At 39.0% G+C, this 21212-nt stretch overlaps 1 protein-coding gene across 1 annotated transcript; it reads left to right on the forward strand.

Moving 5' to 3' along the window:
• Positions 1–6789: 6789 nt before the first annotated feature.
• On the forward strand, positions 6790–20466 carry arhgap1 (Rho GTPase activating protein 1). Its single transcript, XM_058381992.1, has 13 exons — positions 6790–6893; positions 10655–10821; positions 12911–13003; positions 13127–13214; positions 14138–14269; positions 14444–14530; positions 14713–14811; positions 14916–15026; positions 16651–16727; positions 17101–17178; positions 17338–17466; positions 17601–17704; positions 18099–20466. Exons 2-13 carry the CDS (start codon positions 10686–10688, stop codon positions 18267–18269), a joined length of 1305 nt encoding a protein of 434 aa, XP_058237975.1. The 5' UTR covers positions 6790–6893; positions 10655–10685; the 3' UTR covers positions 18270–20466.
• Positions 20467–21212: the final 746 nt, after the last annotated feature.

Consider the following 21212-nt stretch of genomic DNA (forward strand, 5'->3'; position numbering starts at 1 on the left):
TGTGTGTGTGTGTGTGTGTACAGTGCAAAAATAAAAGTTTTTTTTTTTTTTCACTTTAATGGTTCAGATCATCAATTTTAAAGATAATTATGTGAGTAAATACAAAATGCAGTTTTTAAATTATGATATCATTTATTAAGGGTAAAAAATTGTCCAAACCTGCCTGGCCCTATGTGAAAAAGTAATTGCCCCCAAAACCTAATAACCTGTTTGTGGCCCCTTCGGCAGGAACAACTGCAATCAAGCATAAGCAATAACTGGCAATGAGTCTTTCACATCACCCTGGAGGAAATTTGCTTCACTCTTCTTTGCAGAATTGTTTTAAATTGTTTTAATTCAGCCACATTGGAGGGTTTCTAGCATGAACGGTCTGTTTAAAGTGATGCCACAGAATCTCAATCGGATTTAAGTCTGGACTTTGACTAGGTAGCTAACTCCAAAACATAATTTTTTTTTTTTAGCCATTCAGAGGTGGACTTGCTGGTGTGTTTCGGATCACTGTCATTTTTCTAGCAGCATTCACCAGTGGATTTGCTGGTTGCTTTTATGTAAAATGACTTACTACGAATGAAGAGAATGAAGTTCAAGATATGCTGAACTCAGACCCAGCTGTCAGACATCAGAGAATGTAAGATGTAAGAATGTGAGAATGAAAGACTTCATAGTTAAGAAAGGTAGTGGTAGTGATAATCTCCTTATAATTAAAAATGTGTGTGTGTGTGTGATCTGGTTGTCTGTAGCTGCTGAAAAGAGGGGGAGCAGGGACTGTGCATGGGGAGGGAAGGAAAGGACCAATCAGACCCTACTGTATGTCTACATGCAGATATAAGCAAAGGATGACATACTGCTCTCTGCGTCACTCTCTCATGCATACACACTCTCTCACACTCACACTCCTTACTCTGTGTCTTCTTGCCCTGGTTCAATACAGACAACCAACCCCACATTTAAAACACATGTTCATATGTCTGTCACACAGCAGATGGACACTGATTATAAACTAATCTGTAGGTACAAACGCCAGTCCTGAAAGGCCAGCATCCAGTTTGGTGATCCAGCATCCAGTTTGATCATCCAGGGATGTTCATCCTCAAGATCCACACTGCAGTCCATATTCAGACACACACATAGCTAGAATGCTAACTGTTGTGTATCCTGACAATATCACAGCTGATGTTAGATTAACATGATTTTTTTAATACTACAGTGAACCTCATTGGATGCTATAAACTAATAATAATAAGTCAATAATCAGATGCCAGACTGAGCCTGTTTGATTGCCAAAAGGTTTTTTTTTCTGTGAAAGGTAATTGAATATGTACGGAGGTATTCGACTTAAACCTTTAACACATTTTGTTGGTTCATGATATAAATAATTCCACATCATCAACGTTTGTGTGACAATGGTACAGAATCACAGAGAAAATGATGAATTGACAGATCATAAAACAAAGCTCAAGAGTGTAAAACACATTTACAAATTCCTTTAACAATGTCACAAAATGTTAAAAGCACTTTGAACATATTTACATATTGTATTTAATCCAGGTGTGTTTCATGTACTGCATGTACTTCACTCTGTGTGAAATTTCAATAAACAGTTCTTCTCTGCTGTGGAACAGAGGTGTAAATGAAACTTTTTACACATCACTTTGGGTGTTCCTGTACACCCCGGAACTCTGCACCTTCCCTTCTTGTCACACATTATTGGCCAATGTGAGGTATTGTCCAAGCGGACATCGTGGTTAGGAATGGGAGCCGTGGCCCCTGCTTCCTTCTCTTCTCCTCATACTGTCCTCCTAATTTGGCCATAACTTTCAGTTTATTTCAGTAAATGGAATGATCTTTGGTGATGAACCTTAATTTGACAAAACATTTGGAAATATGATTAAAAGGTCAATAATACACATAATTCAATAGGTCAATTCACTACCCTTATTTTATGTTCTGGATGAAAACATCCACTAAATGAAACTGCTGTAAAAATATATCAGATAAATTTTTTTTCAACTTTGTTTCGTTTAAATCTGTTAATCAACCTCAGTCCTGATCAAAACTACTAAATATTTTTCAATAATCCAAGATTTTAACTCTTTAATTGTAAATTTCATAAATGATGCCACTGATTTGGGGTAAAAAAAACACACAAAAAAAATCAGTCAGATTTTCAATATCAAATGTGATTGTGGACTGGATTTTTTTTTTTACCTTTTATCACAGTCTTGCAAATGTCAACGATTAGTAACAACATTGACTCTGATGCATTGTTAGTTTTTGTGCAGCATCAGATTTTACATTTTTCTCAATCATTTACTGTTCCTGGATGTTTTTGCCCCATTGACTGCCATTATAACGACATTATAATATAATCATGCATTCTTGATAGTTGCTGGTTTTCCCTGTTCAGAAGAGGTACAATTTGTGATTTTTACTGTTGAAAACCAAGTGGCCTCTTTACATAGGCCTGTGTATGAAATGCTTGTCTTTTCCAGTTTGAAACTACCTTAAATCCTTCTGTGATACACTTTTCAATTTTTTCTGTAAAAAATCTATTCCACTTTAGATTTATGAGTATAATTTATTATGAACCAAAAAGCAACAAAAACCTCAAATAAACCGAAAAATGGTGAAAAGAGTTGAGGATGGATGGAGAACTAAACTATTAAACCATTTAGTGTGTGTGTGTGTGTGTGTGTGTTCAGTCTTTCTAGCAAGACTTGCAGCATATCACTTGGTGTTCTTTGCAAGTGTGTCTACCACAACAGATGCAGGTGCTGTTCTTTTTTGGGTCTCAGAGACCCATGATTGTTCACTTTCTTCACCTTGAAATGAGGGAGGATATCTTACATTTGTCACAGGAGCATGGAGAGTTGCACTATAAAGAATCCAAGATTTTGATCTTCCCTGACTTCTCTGCGGAACTCAAGAAAAGACAAGATCTGTTGAAGTCATTTAAGGCTGACTAACAAGTAGCAAATTTAGAATGCTGTATCTCTGTAGACTTCTTCTCTCATTCAATGGTGAATCGAAAGCTTTGACACCCCTGATTCCACTTCAACATGCTTTACCACCATGATTAAGCCCAAACAGTCCAGTAAGATGCCCCCTGCGGATACAGGTAACTAGCCAACTGATTTGGGACAGTGTCCCACTCGTGGCAGTACATGAGCGAGGTCATATAGGTAATAAAATCTTTACGTTACTTGATCAACCCCGGTATTAAAGAACTGTCTTGACTCTATGCTCTATAAATATTTACTGATAATACATCGTTGGCTTTCTTGATCCTTATACGTGGTCTTTAAATTCTGTTGTTCCTTATCTTCGTGCTTTTATAATTGTTACGGAGCTCTCTCCAAAAGTTCTATGGAGAGAAGGTTTTAGTTGTGTGCTGATCTTCATACAGCATTGTATACACTGTATATGGGAGGTTTTTTTTGTTTTTCCCTCAATCTCAGATATGTCAAAATAGAAGAAAGCTCCATGCATGTTTCCTCTTTCTGCCATTGGGGCAAGCACATTTTATGGAAGAAAGAAAGGTAAGCACAATATTCATTATTAAAATGCTTTTTGCTTGTTTATAATAAGTAAATATTTCAGCAATATTTGAGTGAATTTTCCGAGCTAAGCTTATTTATGTTCCTAGGGAAAACAGCTCATTTATAAATGTCCACAGTAGTGGACATCAGGACTTTGTAGTAGAGAGTTCTATGACAGAGGCTGAGAAGATTCTGTATAAAATTATTGATGGAGATTCAGATATAGATTTGTCAGACAATGAGCGTTCAGGGAGAGAGCATGAGGAGGATGAGACAGGTGGGAGTGATAACTCAGAGGAGGAGGAGGAGGAGGAAGCGGAGTCTGATGAGGTAGACCATGATGGAGAGCCAGATGATGAAGTGTGCCATCGTCCTCTCTGGGTCAAAACCAGCATGTAGGGTTTTTTAATCAATGCAAAAAAATATATATATTAAAAAATTCCTACTGAGAAGTGTTTAAGGAAATAGCTCCCAATATTTTATTTTTAAACTAAATTAAACAATTAATAATTCATTTAACACATACATACTAAGATGATCGTATGAAATAAGGTTCACATCTGTTTTCAGGTGAGCTCTTCAGCATTTTACAACTTTAACTGTGTGCTTTGTCTTTCTCCTAAGGTTCATGCCTGTGTTGTATGAGTGTGTGATTACAAGGGATGAATCTGTACTAAGCCGTACAGACTGGAGCCCACTCCAGTACTTCCAGCAGTACATTGATGAGAAACTTATACAGGATCTATCCATGTTCACCAGTCAGCGTATGGTACAGGATACAGGCTGCACACTGACAACAACTCCGGAAGAGATCAAAACTTTCTTTGGAATTTCAGTATACATGGCATGCCTTAGATATCCAAGACCTAAAATGTATTGGGCTACTAAAACCAGAGTCCCCATAATAGCGGATGTAATGACAGGAGATCGCTTTTTCAAAATCAGATCTGGTGGTGGAATATAACAGCAACATGGGGGGTGTAGACATATGTGATCGAATGCTCAGCTTCTACAGAATGTCCAGCCGTACGAGAAAATGGACTGTCCGTAGCATGCTTCACTTTACTGATTTGGCAATCACCAACTCGTGGATTCAATACAGACAAGACAGCCAGGCCTTGCAACGACCTGCAAAGAGAACCTCCCAATACCTGGAGTTCAAACTACTCTTGGCTGAGGAACTGATATCCCAGGCACAGGAATATCAACAAGATGACACCGACTCCAGTGACAAGGAATTCTCTCCAGAAATCAAAAGAAGAAATCCCCATCCAGACAAGAGCATTAGGAAATATGGTGCAATCCATTTGCCTCAAATGCTAGACATTCCAAATGCTTCCAGATGCAGAATGCCTGAATCCAAAAGCAAAACCTTTGTGAGATGCATTAAGTGCAACATGTTCCTCTGTGTCTCCAAAAAGTCAGAATGCTTCATTAGATACCATCTTGGGTCAAATATCTAATGGAGAAATCATAAGCTTTGAATGAATACTCCCATGAAAATGAAATAAAAAAAAACAAAAGAGAAATAAATGTAAAAATTAATGAAATAAAAAGAAAAGAAGTTGAAAAAAATGAATAAAATGGAATAATGCTAAATGAAAATGGTTGTTGTAAAAATCGTTCCCTATTCAGAACAACGAAATCCCATTGTCAACTACAATGGACGTGTTATAAAATTGAAACAAAATAAAAAGAATTTTTTAAATCTTTTGCAATGTTTTTTTTTACCACCCCAACACTTAATTTATATTAAAAAAAAAAAAAATTAAAGATTTTTTTTTCTCAGGTCTCAGCAGGATATATACACTATATTGCCAAAAGTATTCGCTCACCTGCCTTGACTCGCATATGAACTTAAGTGACATCCCATTCCTAATCCATATGGTTCAATATGACATCGGTCCACCCTTTGCAGCTATAACAGCTTCAACTCTTCTGGGAAGGCTGTCCACAAGGTTTAGGAGTGTGTTTATGGGAATTTTTGACCATTCTTCCAGAAGCACATTTGTGAGGACACACACTGATGTTGGACGAGAAGACCTGGCTCTCAGTCTCCGCTCTAATTCATCCCAAAGGTGTTCTATCGGGTTGAGGTCAGGACTCTGTGCAGGCCAGTCAAGTTCATCCACACCAAACTCTGTCATCCATGTCTTTATGGACCTTGCTTTGTGCACTGGTGCACAGTCATGTTGGAAGAGGAAGGGGCCAGCTCCAAACTGTTCCCACAAAGTTGGGAGCATGGAATTGTCCAAAATGTCTTGGTATGCTGAAGCATTCAGAGTTCCTTTCACTGGAACTAAGGGGCCGAGCCCAGCTCCTGAAAAACAACCCCACACCATAATCCCCCCTCCACCAAACTTTACACTTGGCACAATGCAGTCAGACAAGTACCATTCTCCTGGCAACCGCCAAACCCAGACTCGTCCATCAGCTTGCCAGATGGAGAAGCGCGATTCGTCACCCCAGAGAACGCGTCTCCACTGCTCTAGAGTCCAGTGGCGGCGTGCTTTACACCACTGCATCCGACGCTTTGCATTGCAATTGGTGATGTATGGCTTGGATGCAGCTGCTCGGCCGTGGAAACCCATTCCATGAAGCTCTCTGCGCACTGTTCTTGAGCTAATCTGAAGGCCACATGAAGTTTGGAGGTCTGTAGCGATTGACTCTGCAGAAAGTTGGCGACCTCTTCGCACTATGCGCCTCAGCATCCGCTGACCCCGCTCCGTCAGTTTACGTGGCCTACCACTTTGTGGCTGAGTTGCTGTCGTTCCCAAACACTTCCACGTTCTTATAATACAGCTGAGAGTTGACTGTGGAATATTTAGGAGCGAGGAAATTTCACGACTGGATTTGTTGCACAGGCGGCATCCTATCACAGTTCCACTCTGGAATTCACTGAGCTCCTGAGAGCGACCCATTCTTTCACAAATGTTTGTAAAAACAGTCTGCATGCCTAGGTGCTTGATTTTATACACCTGTGGCCATGGAAGTGATTGGAACACCTGATTCTGATTATTTGGATGGGTGAGCGAATACTTTTGGCAATATAGTGTATATACATATATGCAGTGGTCTCTTATTTTTATATATATATATATATATATATATATATATATGTATATGTATATATATATATATATATATATATATTATTCATTTAAATTATTATTTATTATTATTTATTGTTATAATTATTTTTTGTTTGTTTTTAGAATGATTACATTTTTTAAATTTACAAACCCCCACAGTCTACATTCGGGCTTTTATGATGGAGTGCATGTTGTCAGGCTCTAACCGGAAGTGCTGGATGAATAGCTGAATTTGTACAGCTGTGAAGTCTCTGACCATCAGGTAACGCTTTTATTCGGGGTTTTATTACTACTGTTAGTCTTTCTGTGTTGGATTCACTATTTGCTCCCAAACTGTTGTTTGCAGTAAGAGGAAAAGCGCTGTTGTTAGTTTAACATGTTTCCAGCCAGTTAAAACGAAACAGATTGCTAGCTAACCCTAACCTGTTTAGCCCGATTCACTGTCACTGAATAGAGAATGATCATAAACACTTCAGTGTGCTTAATGGAGTTATTGTCTTAGTCCAGGGTCGCGATCTGGATTTCGAGCAAATAAAGTAAATAATGTAAACAATATATGGACAGTGGCTGTTGTATTTCCCACAGGACAGTCGTAGTCATAATAAACCCTCCCAGCTGTTACTGTGCTTTGTTTCTCTTTGTTGAGTCTCGGGTTTGTGCTTCTGCTCCAATAATAACACAATACATTTGTTGTTATTTGTGTGCTAAAGACTGTGAGCATTGTGTGTCATGGCTGTGTATTCGGCGAGACGATTTACCACACACACACACACACACACACACACACACACACACACACACAGTTTCTTCAGCAATTCCGCTGTCTTCAGCAATAACCGCTCCGGTTTTGTAATAACTGCACCTAGGTAGAAATGTGCAGAAATTATGAAGTGCATGAATATCTGACGTCAGAAATGACCACTCACTATTACCCTAAAACAGGTTTGACCAAAAGGTTAATATCAATATCAAAACTATACTTTTTTTCTTTTTTTCATTTCCAACATAACAATATCAGAGCTGTAGTATACAGTGACTCCTGCCTTTTTTTCTGATTTTCTTTCTTTCTATCTATCTATCTATCTATCTATCTATCTATCTATCTGTCTGTCTGTCTGTCTGTCTGTCTATCTGTCTATCTATCTATCTGTCTATTTATTTATTTAAGGGGTTCCCAAGCTTCGTGCACTTCTAACTGTAAAAACAATTCACACACACACCCTTAGTACAGATTTTTTAAATAAATTATTCGATTATTCGGCACCCATGTCATTCGGTCATCTTCAACTGCTTTGTCCAGTTTGCTTCATTAAAGAAAACTGCTGTATTTTTGAAGGTAACTGTTGGTACTCAAGTGTTACAAGAAGCAGATGTGATTTCTGGTCCAGGTCTTTAAGCATAAAGCAGTGAGGGGTATATATTGTTATCCTGTTTAACTAAAAACATGTTTTAGTTTTAAATTTTTTGCCACATTGTTGCTTTGGGAAGTACTACTACTTTTTATGTCTGCCTCACTGCCTCCACTGTACCGGTTGTCTTCACTGTTAACCATAGAGCACATGACACTCCTAAAATCTCATGAGGATTCGCTTCATTGTAAGATCAGAAACCAAACATCAGCTCACAGGAGGTGCCTCGTGGCCATGTCATGCTTTGATAAGCACCTCTGTGTCACACTGAAGAGGGAAGGAGACTGTGTCCAGTGTAAGTGCACTTATAAACAGAACGTCTGGGATTGGATCCATGATGATACCAGACACATCACTTGTACATTTTGTTGCCTTGTTTATCTGAGTGCTAAAAGTGCTGTACATGTAGTAAAAATTGAAATAAATATGGAGATCAGAAATAGTGATTGGGGTCCAGGGTGTTTCATGTTTTGCATTGGGGCTTCAAGGCCACACAGCCTTGTGTTTTGATCAGATTGTGTTGATTTATGTTGTGTAACTGCATGACTCTGACCACAGTACTGGCTGTAGGGCAACACCGCTTCTTTTCCTTATCATTTCTTTAGTAAGAAGGCATTCACATGGTTGACACACCACGTAACCTAAGCCTTTTAATACTTTTTTTTATTTAGCACCGAAAATGTACAGCTGTGGCCTTTCATTGATTTCTCAATCACTGATGTGGTGTTTTGTGTAAGCGGATGTCTAGTATATGGGACTAACATATATGGGAAGAGTCAGCGCTTTGTAAACGCCGGTAAATTGTCTATCACAGGACAGAGGACTTCTGGTTTCTCAGTAAAATGACATGCTGTGGTATTTGGTCATCAAGAGAGAAGGAAAACTAAAGAATGGTGAAAGAATGACTGTTTCTAGTCGATATAACTGAATGTTGTTTCATGGCCGTTCTATGAAACACACAAATATGTTAAAGGGTTGTTTATTCATAAATTAAAAGTGTAGTGTGAGAGGAATAAAACATTTCAGGATGTGCAGATATAGTAAAACCACTTCATATCAGGTCACTTCACCCATACACCACATTCTCACAGCAGAGAAGCACCAATTATAGAGACTACGCCAGTTCTTCTGTAATGACAAGACGTGAAGCGTTGATGTGTGAAGCTGCTGTTTCTGCCTCAGCAACCAGCATGCTGTGTTTCTCACACATACACACACACACACACTAACACACAAAACCTTCACTTCCTAGTCAGGAAATGTATAAAGAAGCCAGTTGTCAAAGCAGATCAGTATCTGAATCTAGCCACTGCTTACGGCTAGACAGACAGACAGACACACATTTTTTCTGCTGATTTGTAATGGGTTTCTGCTCTTTTGACAGCTACACATTTACTTATTTAATTGTGCAGATCATGTTCCCAGAATTTTTTTTTTTATCTTTTTTTAGGTTGTGTTGTTTTTAAGACGATCGTCTTATTCTGGCATACGCAGACGCTACATTGGAGCTGTAATGAAGTTTTAAAAGCTCCCATCTTGCCTTGTGGTTTTTGCCTCTATCTGAATTCGAAAAACCATGTCATTCTGAATCTAGTGCTGTGTGATTTCCTCTGTGTGTGTGTGTGTGTGAGAGAGAGAGAGAGAGAGAGAGGGAGAGAGAGAGAGAGAGAGAAGTAAGTTATGAACCACATCATTATCAGTTTGTGAATTTGAAGAAGCGTAATAAAGGCTCCATTCACCGGCAGCTGAGTGAAGAGCCAGCTGCTGCTTGCCACCTGTCCTGTTCCTGTTCTCTCGGCTAATACACCAGATGTTGTTGTAGTAAATGAAGACTGCAGACAGGTTTTTGTTCTGGAGATAGCCTGCATGTTCGAGTGTAACCTTGACCAACCCTTCACAAACGAACACTATCCTGCAGCACTGCTTCTGAATAAAGCGCTTGGTAGACTTTTGTTCATTACATACAGCAGTCAAGGTCATGTCCATGAGACTGGCCATGAGGGACTTAAAAGGAAAAGAGAAGAAATAAATGGGTAACAGAATACCGTTCTGTGTGTTCTGTCACTGACAGGCATTGTATGTAGACAAGACGCTGCTATTTATACCAATATCAGAGTGGTTCAGTTATACCTGTAGGACGGTATTAGGACAGTTTGCTTCACGTTACTCCTCTGTTATTAATGTCCGGTATTAATACTTTTGTTTGTATATTGTGTGAGTGTGTGTGTGTGAGTGATAGCTTGAGAGTGAAACATTTGGTATGACAAAAAACATAAAATCCATCATTGTGTAGGATTAGAAAATATGTCCAATCTGAATTTGAGTTTTTCATGCTAGTTTTGGCAATGAATAAACTAAGAAAATAAATAAAATTCCTTGATTTGCTAGTCTCCGTTACACAAAATAATAAATAATAGAAAAATGCACTTTAACTATCTGAACATCACATCAATTTAAATTATTTAAAGCTTTTTCTTAAATCAAACATTTGGTCCTAGACTGATTTATTATAATTAGTATAATTTTACTCATCATCCAGTAGCTGTGTAATCGGGTTGATGGTGAAATGGATCTTTATGCTCTGTCTGCCTGTGTATGTTATTGTGTCTGACAGGTCTCTGTGTGTGGTGTTATAGAGGACAGTCATGTCCTCAGACCTGCTGGTGGATCTGCACGATGAGCTGGGAGGAGACGATTCTCCCAGTGCGGCTCTCGACCAGCTCAAATTGGTGCCAGAAAAGCAGTGGCCGCAGGATGACCCCGTCAGCAACAGCAAGTCTAGTGAGTGATGGAACTGCTTTAAACAATTGCAGTTCTTTTTTGTTTTGTTTTCCTGTCATGTTTTCATGCACTGTGGAACAGCAGCAGATCACAGCAGTGTAATGGTCAGCATTTTGTGTAACACAGAAATAAATCAGAAAATCGCTATGTTTGTTTAGCTGTAGGCCTGAGCGCGGTGAAGCTGCCAGCTGAGTTCGGTCTTACTGTCATTTGGAGTAGAGGAAAACATCACTCTGTACCCAAGTGGGTGCTCCTGTCTAATTTACTGCCTGCTAGTAATGCCAGGATAGTGTCATATCCACACAAGACCATAAACAAAACCGACAATTCAACAACAAATCAGGCGACTTCCCCCGTGTGGATAAAATGCATCTATGCAGAATGAGCCGAAGGCAGTATTTAGCTCTGCGTGATTTAACATTTTGAGGACTTGCTTGATGTAATTCAAATGAAACCGTAAATTCAGCTAAGTAAGTAACTAACTGTGAGTAAGAACAAGCAAGAAAAGACACAGATAATTATAATTTAATTATTTAAGTATTTGCTTATGTTGGTATTTTTGTATATATTTTGTCTAAGCATTGTCTTTCCCCTCCTGTAAGTGCACCATGAAAGGCACTGAAAACATCTTTTCCGCATCATTTCTCCACCTTATGTAGTGTTTGAGTTCAGGTCATCAAAACATGGACTGAAAAGCTTAAAAAGCAGACAGACTGGTGTAAAGTTCAGGGACTGAGTTTGTGGTACAAGGTTCACATCTACAAATCAAGTTCCCCAAAAGAAAACTGCATCATGGTGATGTTCATGTTTTTTTTTTTATTGCACTGTCTGACACAGTTGTTGATCTATTATTTATTTAGCTTCATGTGCTTGGAACAATTTCACTCACTGATACTGATTTCAGCCCTTTTGTGCCATCACCAGTACTGACTAAGACTTTTTATTTGGATTTTTAACAAACATATTTCGAATACTTGAGGCATGTAAAGTATTGTTCTTGCCAGCTGTATTCCAGCTTAATTCACTGGAAATATCGCAAAACATCACTAGCTTGCATACAGCTACCGCAAGAAAAAAAAAAAAGATAATAACAATACCCCAGAAGACAACTCGCAGAAAACATAAATGCTTTTTTTTTTTTTTTTGCATATCACATGGTCAGGGTTTGCTTCAGCAGTGCCAGGGGCAGTGCATACAATCAGCTCATGTAGGAGAATTGAATAAAATGAATAGTGTCACTGATCTCCATGATGCTTTTCTCTGCTTGGCCTTTGCATTATTATCTAACCACATCATCTGTGGCTGCTCAGACTTTGTCTAGATCAGCTAGATCAGCCATTTCGACTTTTCTTCAGGGGCTTCGTGTCTAAACGCCAGCGTTTGGCAGCACATTTGTTTACATGAGTAAATTATTCACACACATTCCTTTAGTCCTTAACTAGTGCGGAAGGTCCGGTCAATAAAATAACCTGCAAAAACTCCGTGTGGATTTCTTTAAAAGCAGATTTTTACTGTATCACTGTAAAATCTAAAATGTCCATATTGCGTGATTACAGAAAATTTCAGCATTTCCTGTACTAAAAAAACAGGAAACATGTTTACTCAAACTGATGTCAACATGATGATCTCAAAAGCATTTTTATAGTTTCTTCAGTCAAATCTAAATCATCTATCTGTAGAATTTGAACTACATAAGGTCCCATCCTTTATCATTAAGAGTGTAATAAAAACATATTATTTATTATTTAACTGATAAAATTCAGTGATCCTTGCACTTTAGATGCAAGTGTGCTTTGAGTAACATGGAAAATCTTGTCCTTGGCATTCAACAGAAAAACGCTGGAATCTTCTTTTAAATGAGAATAGATGAGATATCGAGTTATACAGTCTGCTCCTACCTTTGGCCTGATGATGCATCAACACTGCAATTTATATACAAGGAAATCATTTCTCTTAAAGGGATCTATGTACACAGTTTTGCAAAACAATAAAATGCCTTCACGGGTCACTGCACAGGTTGTGTCTCAGAGTGTTTTCATTTTGTTGTATTTTTACTCAAATTAATATTATATCTCTTTCTGCTGTGTAGCTACAGATATCAAGAGTCTCAGTGAAGGCTCTCACCTGGCATGGGATGATCCCTTTTATGATATTGCGAGGCATCAAATAGTGGAAGTAGCAGGTGAGCCATAAACTATTTATCTATTTATTGTGGGCTAAAAGCAAACAAGAAATCATTCGTCGTTAAGGAATCATTAACTTTTCTCGCCTGCTCCTGTCTCTCCTCTCTCCATGTTCTGTGCAGGTGATGATAACTTTGGCCGCAAAGTGATAGTGTTCAGCGCGTGCCGCATGCCCCCACAACATCAGCTAAACCACCACATGTTGCTGATGTAAGCGGTTTAATGTACTCAGATTTCTGTTTTGTTCTGAATATTTCTGACAGGTTGGAGATAGGACTTCCTTTAAAGTGCTTGCAGGAGTATGCTTGCTCTGTAGAACACTTTTCTTTAAAGAGGAACAAACTCCAGACTACACACACACACACAAGCTGACACACATGTATCACAAACACTTTTTAATCTTTATTTAATCTTATTGGAGCGTTTAGTTGCTCAGTAGGCTTTTTAATGAATTTATGATTTGTCCACTACTGTTTATGTACAGAATATATCGCATACAGAGTAGAGAGACATGCGTATTTGATGAAGTTTTCTGTTGCAAATCAGCTCCATTTATTTATCTAAACCTAACACAGGAGTGAGGTGGAATCCAGGCATTTATACCACAACACGCTTAAGGGAAACCAGTGCATTGATTTATCATCATATTCTATAAGGAGACATTTTTTAAATAGTTTTTTGGAAAGATTTTTGCGTGTAAGCACTTTGTAACCACAAATTTTCTGCCATGAGAAAGTCTTCAGGATAAAGGACTTTCTGGCTTCTCGGTAACATGACGAGCTATATAAGTGCTAACAAGAACTAACTTGCTTTGCAATTATTAAATGTATCAATAATTAAATGTATTAAATGATGTTTTTCATTTTTTTCTATAAAATCTAATTGCAGATGCTATAAGAGCAATAAAAAAGTATTTCAGAACATTCTGTCGTGGCTTCACTGCAGGCCTCTTAACACCAAAATGTCATTGATTATTTTCCTATATCAGCACATACTACTGTGTTTTGTTGCTTATATAGGAGTCAAAAACCCAATAGTGGCTTCCTGAGAACTGAACTCAGGATCTTCTGATCACTAACACAGAACAGTAAATGCTGAGATATCACTGTCTAATAAGAGCTGTGGCATTGCAGGTACCTGAAGCAGACACTGGATAAGTATGTGGAGAGTGATTACACACTGATCTACTTCCACCATGGCATGACCAGTGAGAACAAGTTGTCCCTCAGCTGGCTGCGAGACGCCTACCGCGAGTTTGAAAGAAAGTAGGTCACCACCATATCTCAGTGACTGAGCCTTTTACATGTAGTGAGATTTAATGTGTTATATGGGAAAGAGGACCCAAAACTGCTTATGTTCACATTATATACATATATACGTCCGCAGCATTGCATGAATTCTGGATATATAACAGAATTAATTCTGTTTGTCTTTATCAGGTATAAGAAGAACATTAAAGCATTCTACATTGTCCATCCCACCATGTTTATCAGAACTGTCCTCATCTTCTTCAAACCTTTGATCAGGTGAACACTAAATACACTCCACCTATATAAATACACAAGTGCATGCTTTCTACATTTAACTATCTCAAATTATGTATATCTTACTACATTTTAATAATCTTGATTATGCTGCATAAGCATACATTACACTAGACTTGGTCTTACTATATATATATATGTGTGTGTGTGTGTGTGGTCCACAGCTTCAAATTTGGCCGTAAAGTCCACTATGTGAACTATCTTAGTGAACTGGAAGAGATAGTGAAGTGTGATCAGCTGGTTATTCCCAGTCGAGTCAGAGAGTAAGACTCTACACCTCATGCACATTCTCTATGGCATACCCATGCATACACAACCTATGTAACACATTGCACATGATGATTACCTCATCTTTGTCTGGGTACAGGTATGATGATAAAATCCGTATGAACCTGAAGCCGTCTGTGGTACCTGGCCCAATTTCTCCCGCTCACAGCCCTCCTCTCCCATTCCAGCAGTTTGGGGTACCGCTCGCAACGTGAGTGGCTTCGTGAACTTTATTATATAAACTTATTAGATGTCTGTGTACTGCATAAATATGTATATGCATTTATTACATATCTAGATATTAGTCTCAACTGTCAGTGTTTTGTAATGGTAAGAACGCTTTCTGCCATGGGAAAGAAAATCTTCAGGACAAAGGTTTTTCGGGTTTCCTAATGTCCTGTTAATATGACGAGATGTTTTTTTTTTCTTCAAGAGAATGAAGAAGTGGTTGCTGAAGGAACTACTATTTATACGCTATTTGGCTGAAAGTGGACCCCTAGCCATCATACTCATAAGTGCTTTTTGAACATCCTGTTCCAGATTCCATCCCGCCTTGCTATTATAATAAACTCCACTCTTCTGAGAAAGCATCCCATTGGGGTTTGGATCATGGCTATTGGATTTATTCCCATGTAGCCACTAGAGCATTAGTGAGGTCAGACACAAATGGCAGGTGAGCAGGTCTGGGGTGCAATCAGCGTTCCAAATGATCCCAAAGGTGTTCAAAAAGGGGGTTATGATTAGGGCTCTGTGCCGGACACTGAAGTTCTTCCACACCATCCTTGAAAAACCAAGAAGCGAGTGCAGGCAGGTTGGAATGGGTGGAGAAAGGTGTCGGGAGTTCTGTGTGATATATCAGCTAGAATCAAGGGGACGGTGTAGAAGACAGTGGTGAGACCGGCCATGCTGTATGGTTTAGAGGCAGTGTCACTGAGGAAGAGACAGGAGTCAGAGCTGGAGGTAGCAGAGCTGAAGATGTTGAGGTTCTCTTTGGGAGTGACACGGTTGGACAAGATTAGGAACGAGTACATCAGAGGGACAGCTCATGTTGGACTATTGGGGGGACAAAGTTAGGGAGGCCAGATTAAGATGGTTTGGACATGTTCAGAGGAGGGAGAGTGAGAATGTTGGATATGGAGCTGCCAGGAAGGAGGCAAAGAGGAAGGCCAAAGAGGAGGTATATGGATGTAATAAATGAGGATATGAAGCTAATGGGTGTAAGTGTTGAGGATGCAGAAGATAGGTGGAGAGAGATGATTCGCTGTGGCGACCCCTGAAAGGAAAAGCTGAAAGAAGGAGAGTGGCAACAGTTTGGAGAAGAACCACATACAGTTGTGATGGTCAGATGTCCACAAACACTACTTCTTGAAGCTGCTATAATGAAATCACATCACAGGCTTCCAACCCCTGGCCATGGAGTACCCCAGTCCTGCACATTTCAGTGTTTTTCCCACTTTAACAGCAGAAGGGCTGTTGGGTAGTGAATCATTTGTTTGAGCAGGCATACTTCAAGGCTCGGAATCGATTCAAATGATGAACTATGAACTATATTGTGACCATCCATAAGATTAAAGTCACTATAAACCAATTGCATCACATCTCTTCATTGTTTTTATTTTCATATAACAGCACATCCTGCCATGTTTTATTCCTCACTTATTTTGTATCTTATATTACTAAGATAGACAGTTGTATGAATCTGCTTCTACTGCAACAATATAATCTAGAAGAACTAGAATGACTATGAAGATGAGTCTGTATTGTGTGGGAGCAGCTTCCTGGGTAATGGGGTAAGTGTTTGTGTACTGAGGTTGCTTGTTCTGTGTTGTGTTCAGGTTGAGGGACAAGGGTGCAGACGCCGATGGAATTCCACTGGTGATGCGAGACACCATCACTTTCCTGCAGGAAAAGGGTAAGCAAAATATCCTGTAGTAAGATGTTTACATTCTGAGATTAGATTGCAGAAAATCAATTATTCATTTTTTAAATGAAAGTCTGCATGGGTTGATCTTCCACATGAAGAAACATCAGATAGAGATTATAGACATTTATAAGATTATAGATATTCCACTGTGTGTTTCACAACAGTCTAACACTAGGCTTAATGTTTGAGAGCCCATCCCTGTGATTTGTAAAGAGAAGTTTATGGTTTTGTAATACTGTAAGACTTCAATCATAATTAGGTAATAATCATAATTAGGTTTGCTCCTGTATAATCAAGTTTTTGTGGTTTTACATTTATTTTATGAAAGTTTCTCTTCTTGCTCCCTGTACCAATCTCTCAGGTTTGCAGACAGAGGGAATATTCCGGCGCTCTGCTAATGTGAATCAAGTGAAGAACATCAAGCTCAAATACAACTCAGGTACAGTCAAAATGCTAGAAAATCTACACCTTCTTCTTTTAAAACCGTGTAACTGGACACCTGCACTTTATTACCAGTTTTATTCATCTCTAATATTTGATTAAAGTAAAGTGCTATGAAGTAAATATTGATTTAAAGGTGTGTGTGTACATGGTCTAGGTGAGCAGGTGAATTTCTTTGAGCTGGATGACGTACATTTAGCTGCAGTAATCTTAAAGACGTTCCTCAGAGAGCTGCCAGAACCTCTGCTCACGTACAAGCTCTACAATGATGTCGTCAACTTTCAGAGTGAGCAAACACACGCTTTTCACCAGAACTCCCAGACTAACGACAAGCTGTATATATCGTATATGCACATGTTCTCTCCCCTAACAAAAGCATGTTGTATGGATGTGGGTTTTTTTTTTTTTTTTTTTGGTCAGGTGTGGACAGTGCATCTCAAGCTCTTACAGTCCAAAACATGCTGATGTCACTTCCTGAAGAGAACTATGTATCGCTGCGGTTCCTCGTCCGGTTTCTCGGCCAGGTCAGTAAAACCGTGTGCCTGTGTAGTGACAAAAACATTATTCCCTTATACATGATTTATACCTTATATTTATTTCAGTCCCACTCGTGTTCTCACAAGTCTCATGTTTTTCTGGACATTCAACCCAACATGCAGGCAGTGAAAAATTAATTCTTTTTTATATGTTACTTCAAAATCATAAGCAAATATGAAGACACCGTTCAAATATGAAGACACCGCTTCAAAGGAGCTTTTTAAAGCCATAAAAAGACAGTGTTTTATTGCTCCGGTGCTCCAGTGCATGTTGACCTCTGTGCTGCTCTCATTGCTGAGCTTAGCTTAGCAGAGATGTGTATGTTCTGCTCCTGGCACATTTTTATTCTTCTTATTCTTTCTACCGTTTCTTACGGTTTAGGTGTCGGCCGAAAGTGAGGTGAACAAGATGACCAACACAAACCTGGCCGTGGTGTTCGGCCCCAACCTGCTGTGGGGACAGGACGCCGCCATGACTCTCAGTTCCATCGGACCAATCAACAACTTCACCCGCGTCCTGCTCGACCTGCACAAGGACATTTTCAGCCAGTGAAAAACCGTAGCCCTGCCACACCATTGTGCTTTTCTCCTTTGTGTTGCCAAATTCATGTGTTGTAAATGAGTGAAAGAGGCAGGTACAGGATTTGAAAAGACTGAGGGTGAGTTTTTTCCAGGATATTTATACATGGGTTTTTTTTTTCTTTCTTTCTTTTTGGGCATGACAAAATCCAGACAATCAGTAAATTGTCTTTTCTGCTTAACCTGTTTATAGATGATGTAGCTATTATCATTTTCACGGTACTGGTCTCTGCTCTCAGACCAAAATCAAACACAGATGCATTCCTAGATATACAGAAGGCTCCAAAAGTCTGAGTCCACTACCAAGAAATTTGTCCAAACGTGTGGGGATGATGACACTGAGCACATGAAGAACCGTACTGAGCTAAAAAGCGGTGTTGTTAAGAGATGACCTTCTAAATAAACGGTGTCATAATTTGAAAATGAAAAAAGCTATATAAAGCTAGATTTTGTTTTCATGGAAGAGCATTTTTCAATTTTTTTAAATGGTGGAGTTTTGGACCCTAATGAAGTAAAGATCGGGTTATTGGAGAAAATATTCAGATCCTTATGATTAGACATATAATATATGCATCCATGTGGTTTACTTTTTAAGGTTTCTTTTTAAGCTTTGGGGGATTATTTACATCATTTTGACTTTGTTGTATAGATATTACCTGAGGGTCATTCACAGTATAAGCTTTTCTGTACAAGTCCTTTCCTGTAGTCACAGCTATGGCTCAGTATAAAGCACTAATACTCAAACTTGAAACACTTGTTTTTTTACCTTTATAGGTTCTCATTTAGTCTTTTTATTTTTATTACATTTATAATCTTTTCTACTATATTGGTGTCATCATATGCTTGTTTTCTATAATGGTCTGATGCTGACTGAAGACGAGTCTTAAGGTTTTTTAAACATCTGAAGCGCACTTCATCCTATATTTCACACACATTTGCTGTACATGATCATATTTAGTAGAGATCTACAGATTTCAGTCATGAGCTGGATTCAGTGTCTGGGTTTTTACTGAGTTGACAACAATCAAAAGGACAAGTGAAACTGTCTGTAGATGAGTCAGGACATCTGGAACCTGAGTGTCCTGTGCTCAGTCCATGTTGGAGGCTCAGCTTGTTGTTATTAATGCTGAACAACTTAGATGTGTTACTGAAGGAATGACTACAGCGACAAAACCACACATCAACTTTCTCTTCTAAAACATTTGATGGTTTTTCTCTCTTTAGTAACAGATAAAAAGTGAACTTCCAGCCCTTCATAGACTTCCTTTATCCTCCCAAAATTGATTTTTTCCCCTTATTTCCATTTTGAAACAGGTTTCTATTTGAAATCTTCCCTGAATAATCTTTTTAACTGTTCAGTAAAAGACACCTGGGACTCGATGTTTAATAAGAACCATTTCCATATTCCTCATCACCCATATATTATCCTGTTTCTTCCCACTCTGAACAAATGACAGTGAAACTGTTCCCTGTTTCCCTGAACAGAGCACCACATCTGCATGCTGGACACAGGGTGCTTTCTACTTCAAGGAATTTAAATTTTTTCTGTTCTTTATTTCCACGTCAGACTGGAAAGACAGCCAAATAAGGTGGCATTACCACGTAAAGTTTCAAATCCAGTTCCTATTCACAATGCACCATTTTGAGTTTTGCAGCCTAGTGGAAAATATCCTGTGCATTCACAACCCTACAGTGCAGGAAAACATGCAGCCAAGTAAACACGGATGAACAGGGTTTTATCTCAGAACAGTGTTATATGCCTCTATATCGAAATGTAATTGTTTACTGTGTATACACACCAATCCGTTTCCGTACATTTTGGCTAAACAGTGCTTAAAACGTTTAGTGCACCTTCCCAGATCCCATGTGTTTGTGTGCCTTATTGAAGTCTCCCCAATAGATTGTTGTTCTAGATTCTAGCTGTTTTGAGCCTCTTTCCTCTGCTCGGATCTGTGAAATTTGTGCCTTTTTTGTTGTAAAATCTCGACCCAGTGCCATCCAGATCACCTGTGCTGTGGATTTCTGTATTTCTACTTTCTAGCTGGAGCGCTGCTCTCTTCCGTGTGAAGGTTTCAGCGTCCGTCTTCACTGTTGTGTAATTCTTGTCAGATCTGTACTTTTGTAAATGTGGTGATAAATGATATACGAATAATAAAATATATACAGTGGTATTCAATGTTGTAGAGGGTTTTTGTCAACGTAGATCATGTGGGTGTAGTGGCAGGTCCTGTGGTAATAAATGATAAAATACAGATTATTTAAAATAAATCTAAAAAAAAGACGCACCAAAAACCTGTTCTGTGCTTTTAAAATAACACACACACACACACACCCTACACTCACACCCTACACTCACAGTCATGTTATCTTTATTATTGACGGATACTATACAGTACAGCTGTGTGAAGTCTGAGACGTAGACAATGTTTCTGAGGAAACATAAAAGTTGTGCTCAGCATACCCAGTTGTACTTTGTGGAACCAAAACTGCAGATGATGTTTAAGACAAGAGGATCTGAGCCCTGGTCCAGGAGAACCCCTGTCCTGTTCCCCACACTCATTCATTCAGTTTCAGTAAGAGCTCTATCCTGCTCCAGGTCATGGTGAATCCTGAGACTATCCCAGGAACACTGGGCATGATGTAGGATTACACATCATTACATCACAGAGCACCATGCAGATACATTCACACACAGGGGCACTTTATCATGGCCAATCCATCTACTGGACAGTGGGAGGAAACCTGAAAACATGAACACAGGCAGAGAATGAGCAGAAAGTGAGCAGTGAGACTGGAGCTGTGAGGAAACCTGTGAGTGTTACCTGCTGCACCACCTTGCTGCCCCTGCTCTAACACACTGTCCTTTCTGAGCTGAAGTGGGTGAAATGGGCAGGACAGTGGGTAGTCCAGGACCAGG

Source organism: Hemibagrus wyckioides, linkage group LG27 (assembly GCF_019097595.1).
Source record: "Hemibagrus wyckioides isolate EC202008001 linkage group LG27, SWU_Hwy_1.0, whole genome shotgun sequence".
Taxonomy (NCBI): Eukaryota; Metazoa; Chordata; class Actinopteri; order Siluriformes; family Bagridae; genus Hemibagrus; species Hemibagrus wyckioides.

Bases quoted from the DNA above. Each gene is read 5' to 3' on its own strand.
- arhgap1 (XM_058381992.1), top strand. From the start codon at position 10,686: ATGTCCTCAGACCTGCTGGTGGATCTGCACGATGAGCTGGGAGGAGAC. The intron at 13,004-13,126 runs GTGAGCCATAAA...TGTTCTGTGCAG, and splicing joins TCAAATAGTGGAAGTAGCAG to GTGATGATAACTTTGGCCGC. The intron at 14,531-14,712 runs GTGAACACTAAA...TGTGGTCCACAG, and splicing joins TTCTTCAAACCTTTGATCAG to CTTCAAATTTGGCCGTAAAG.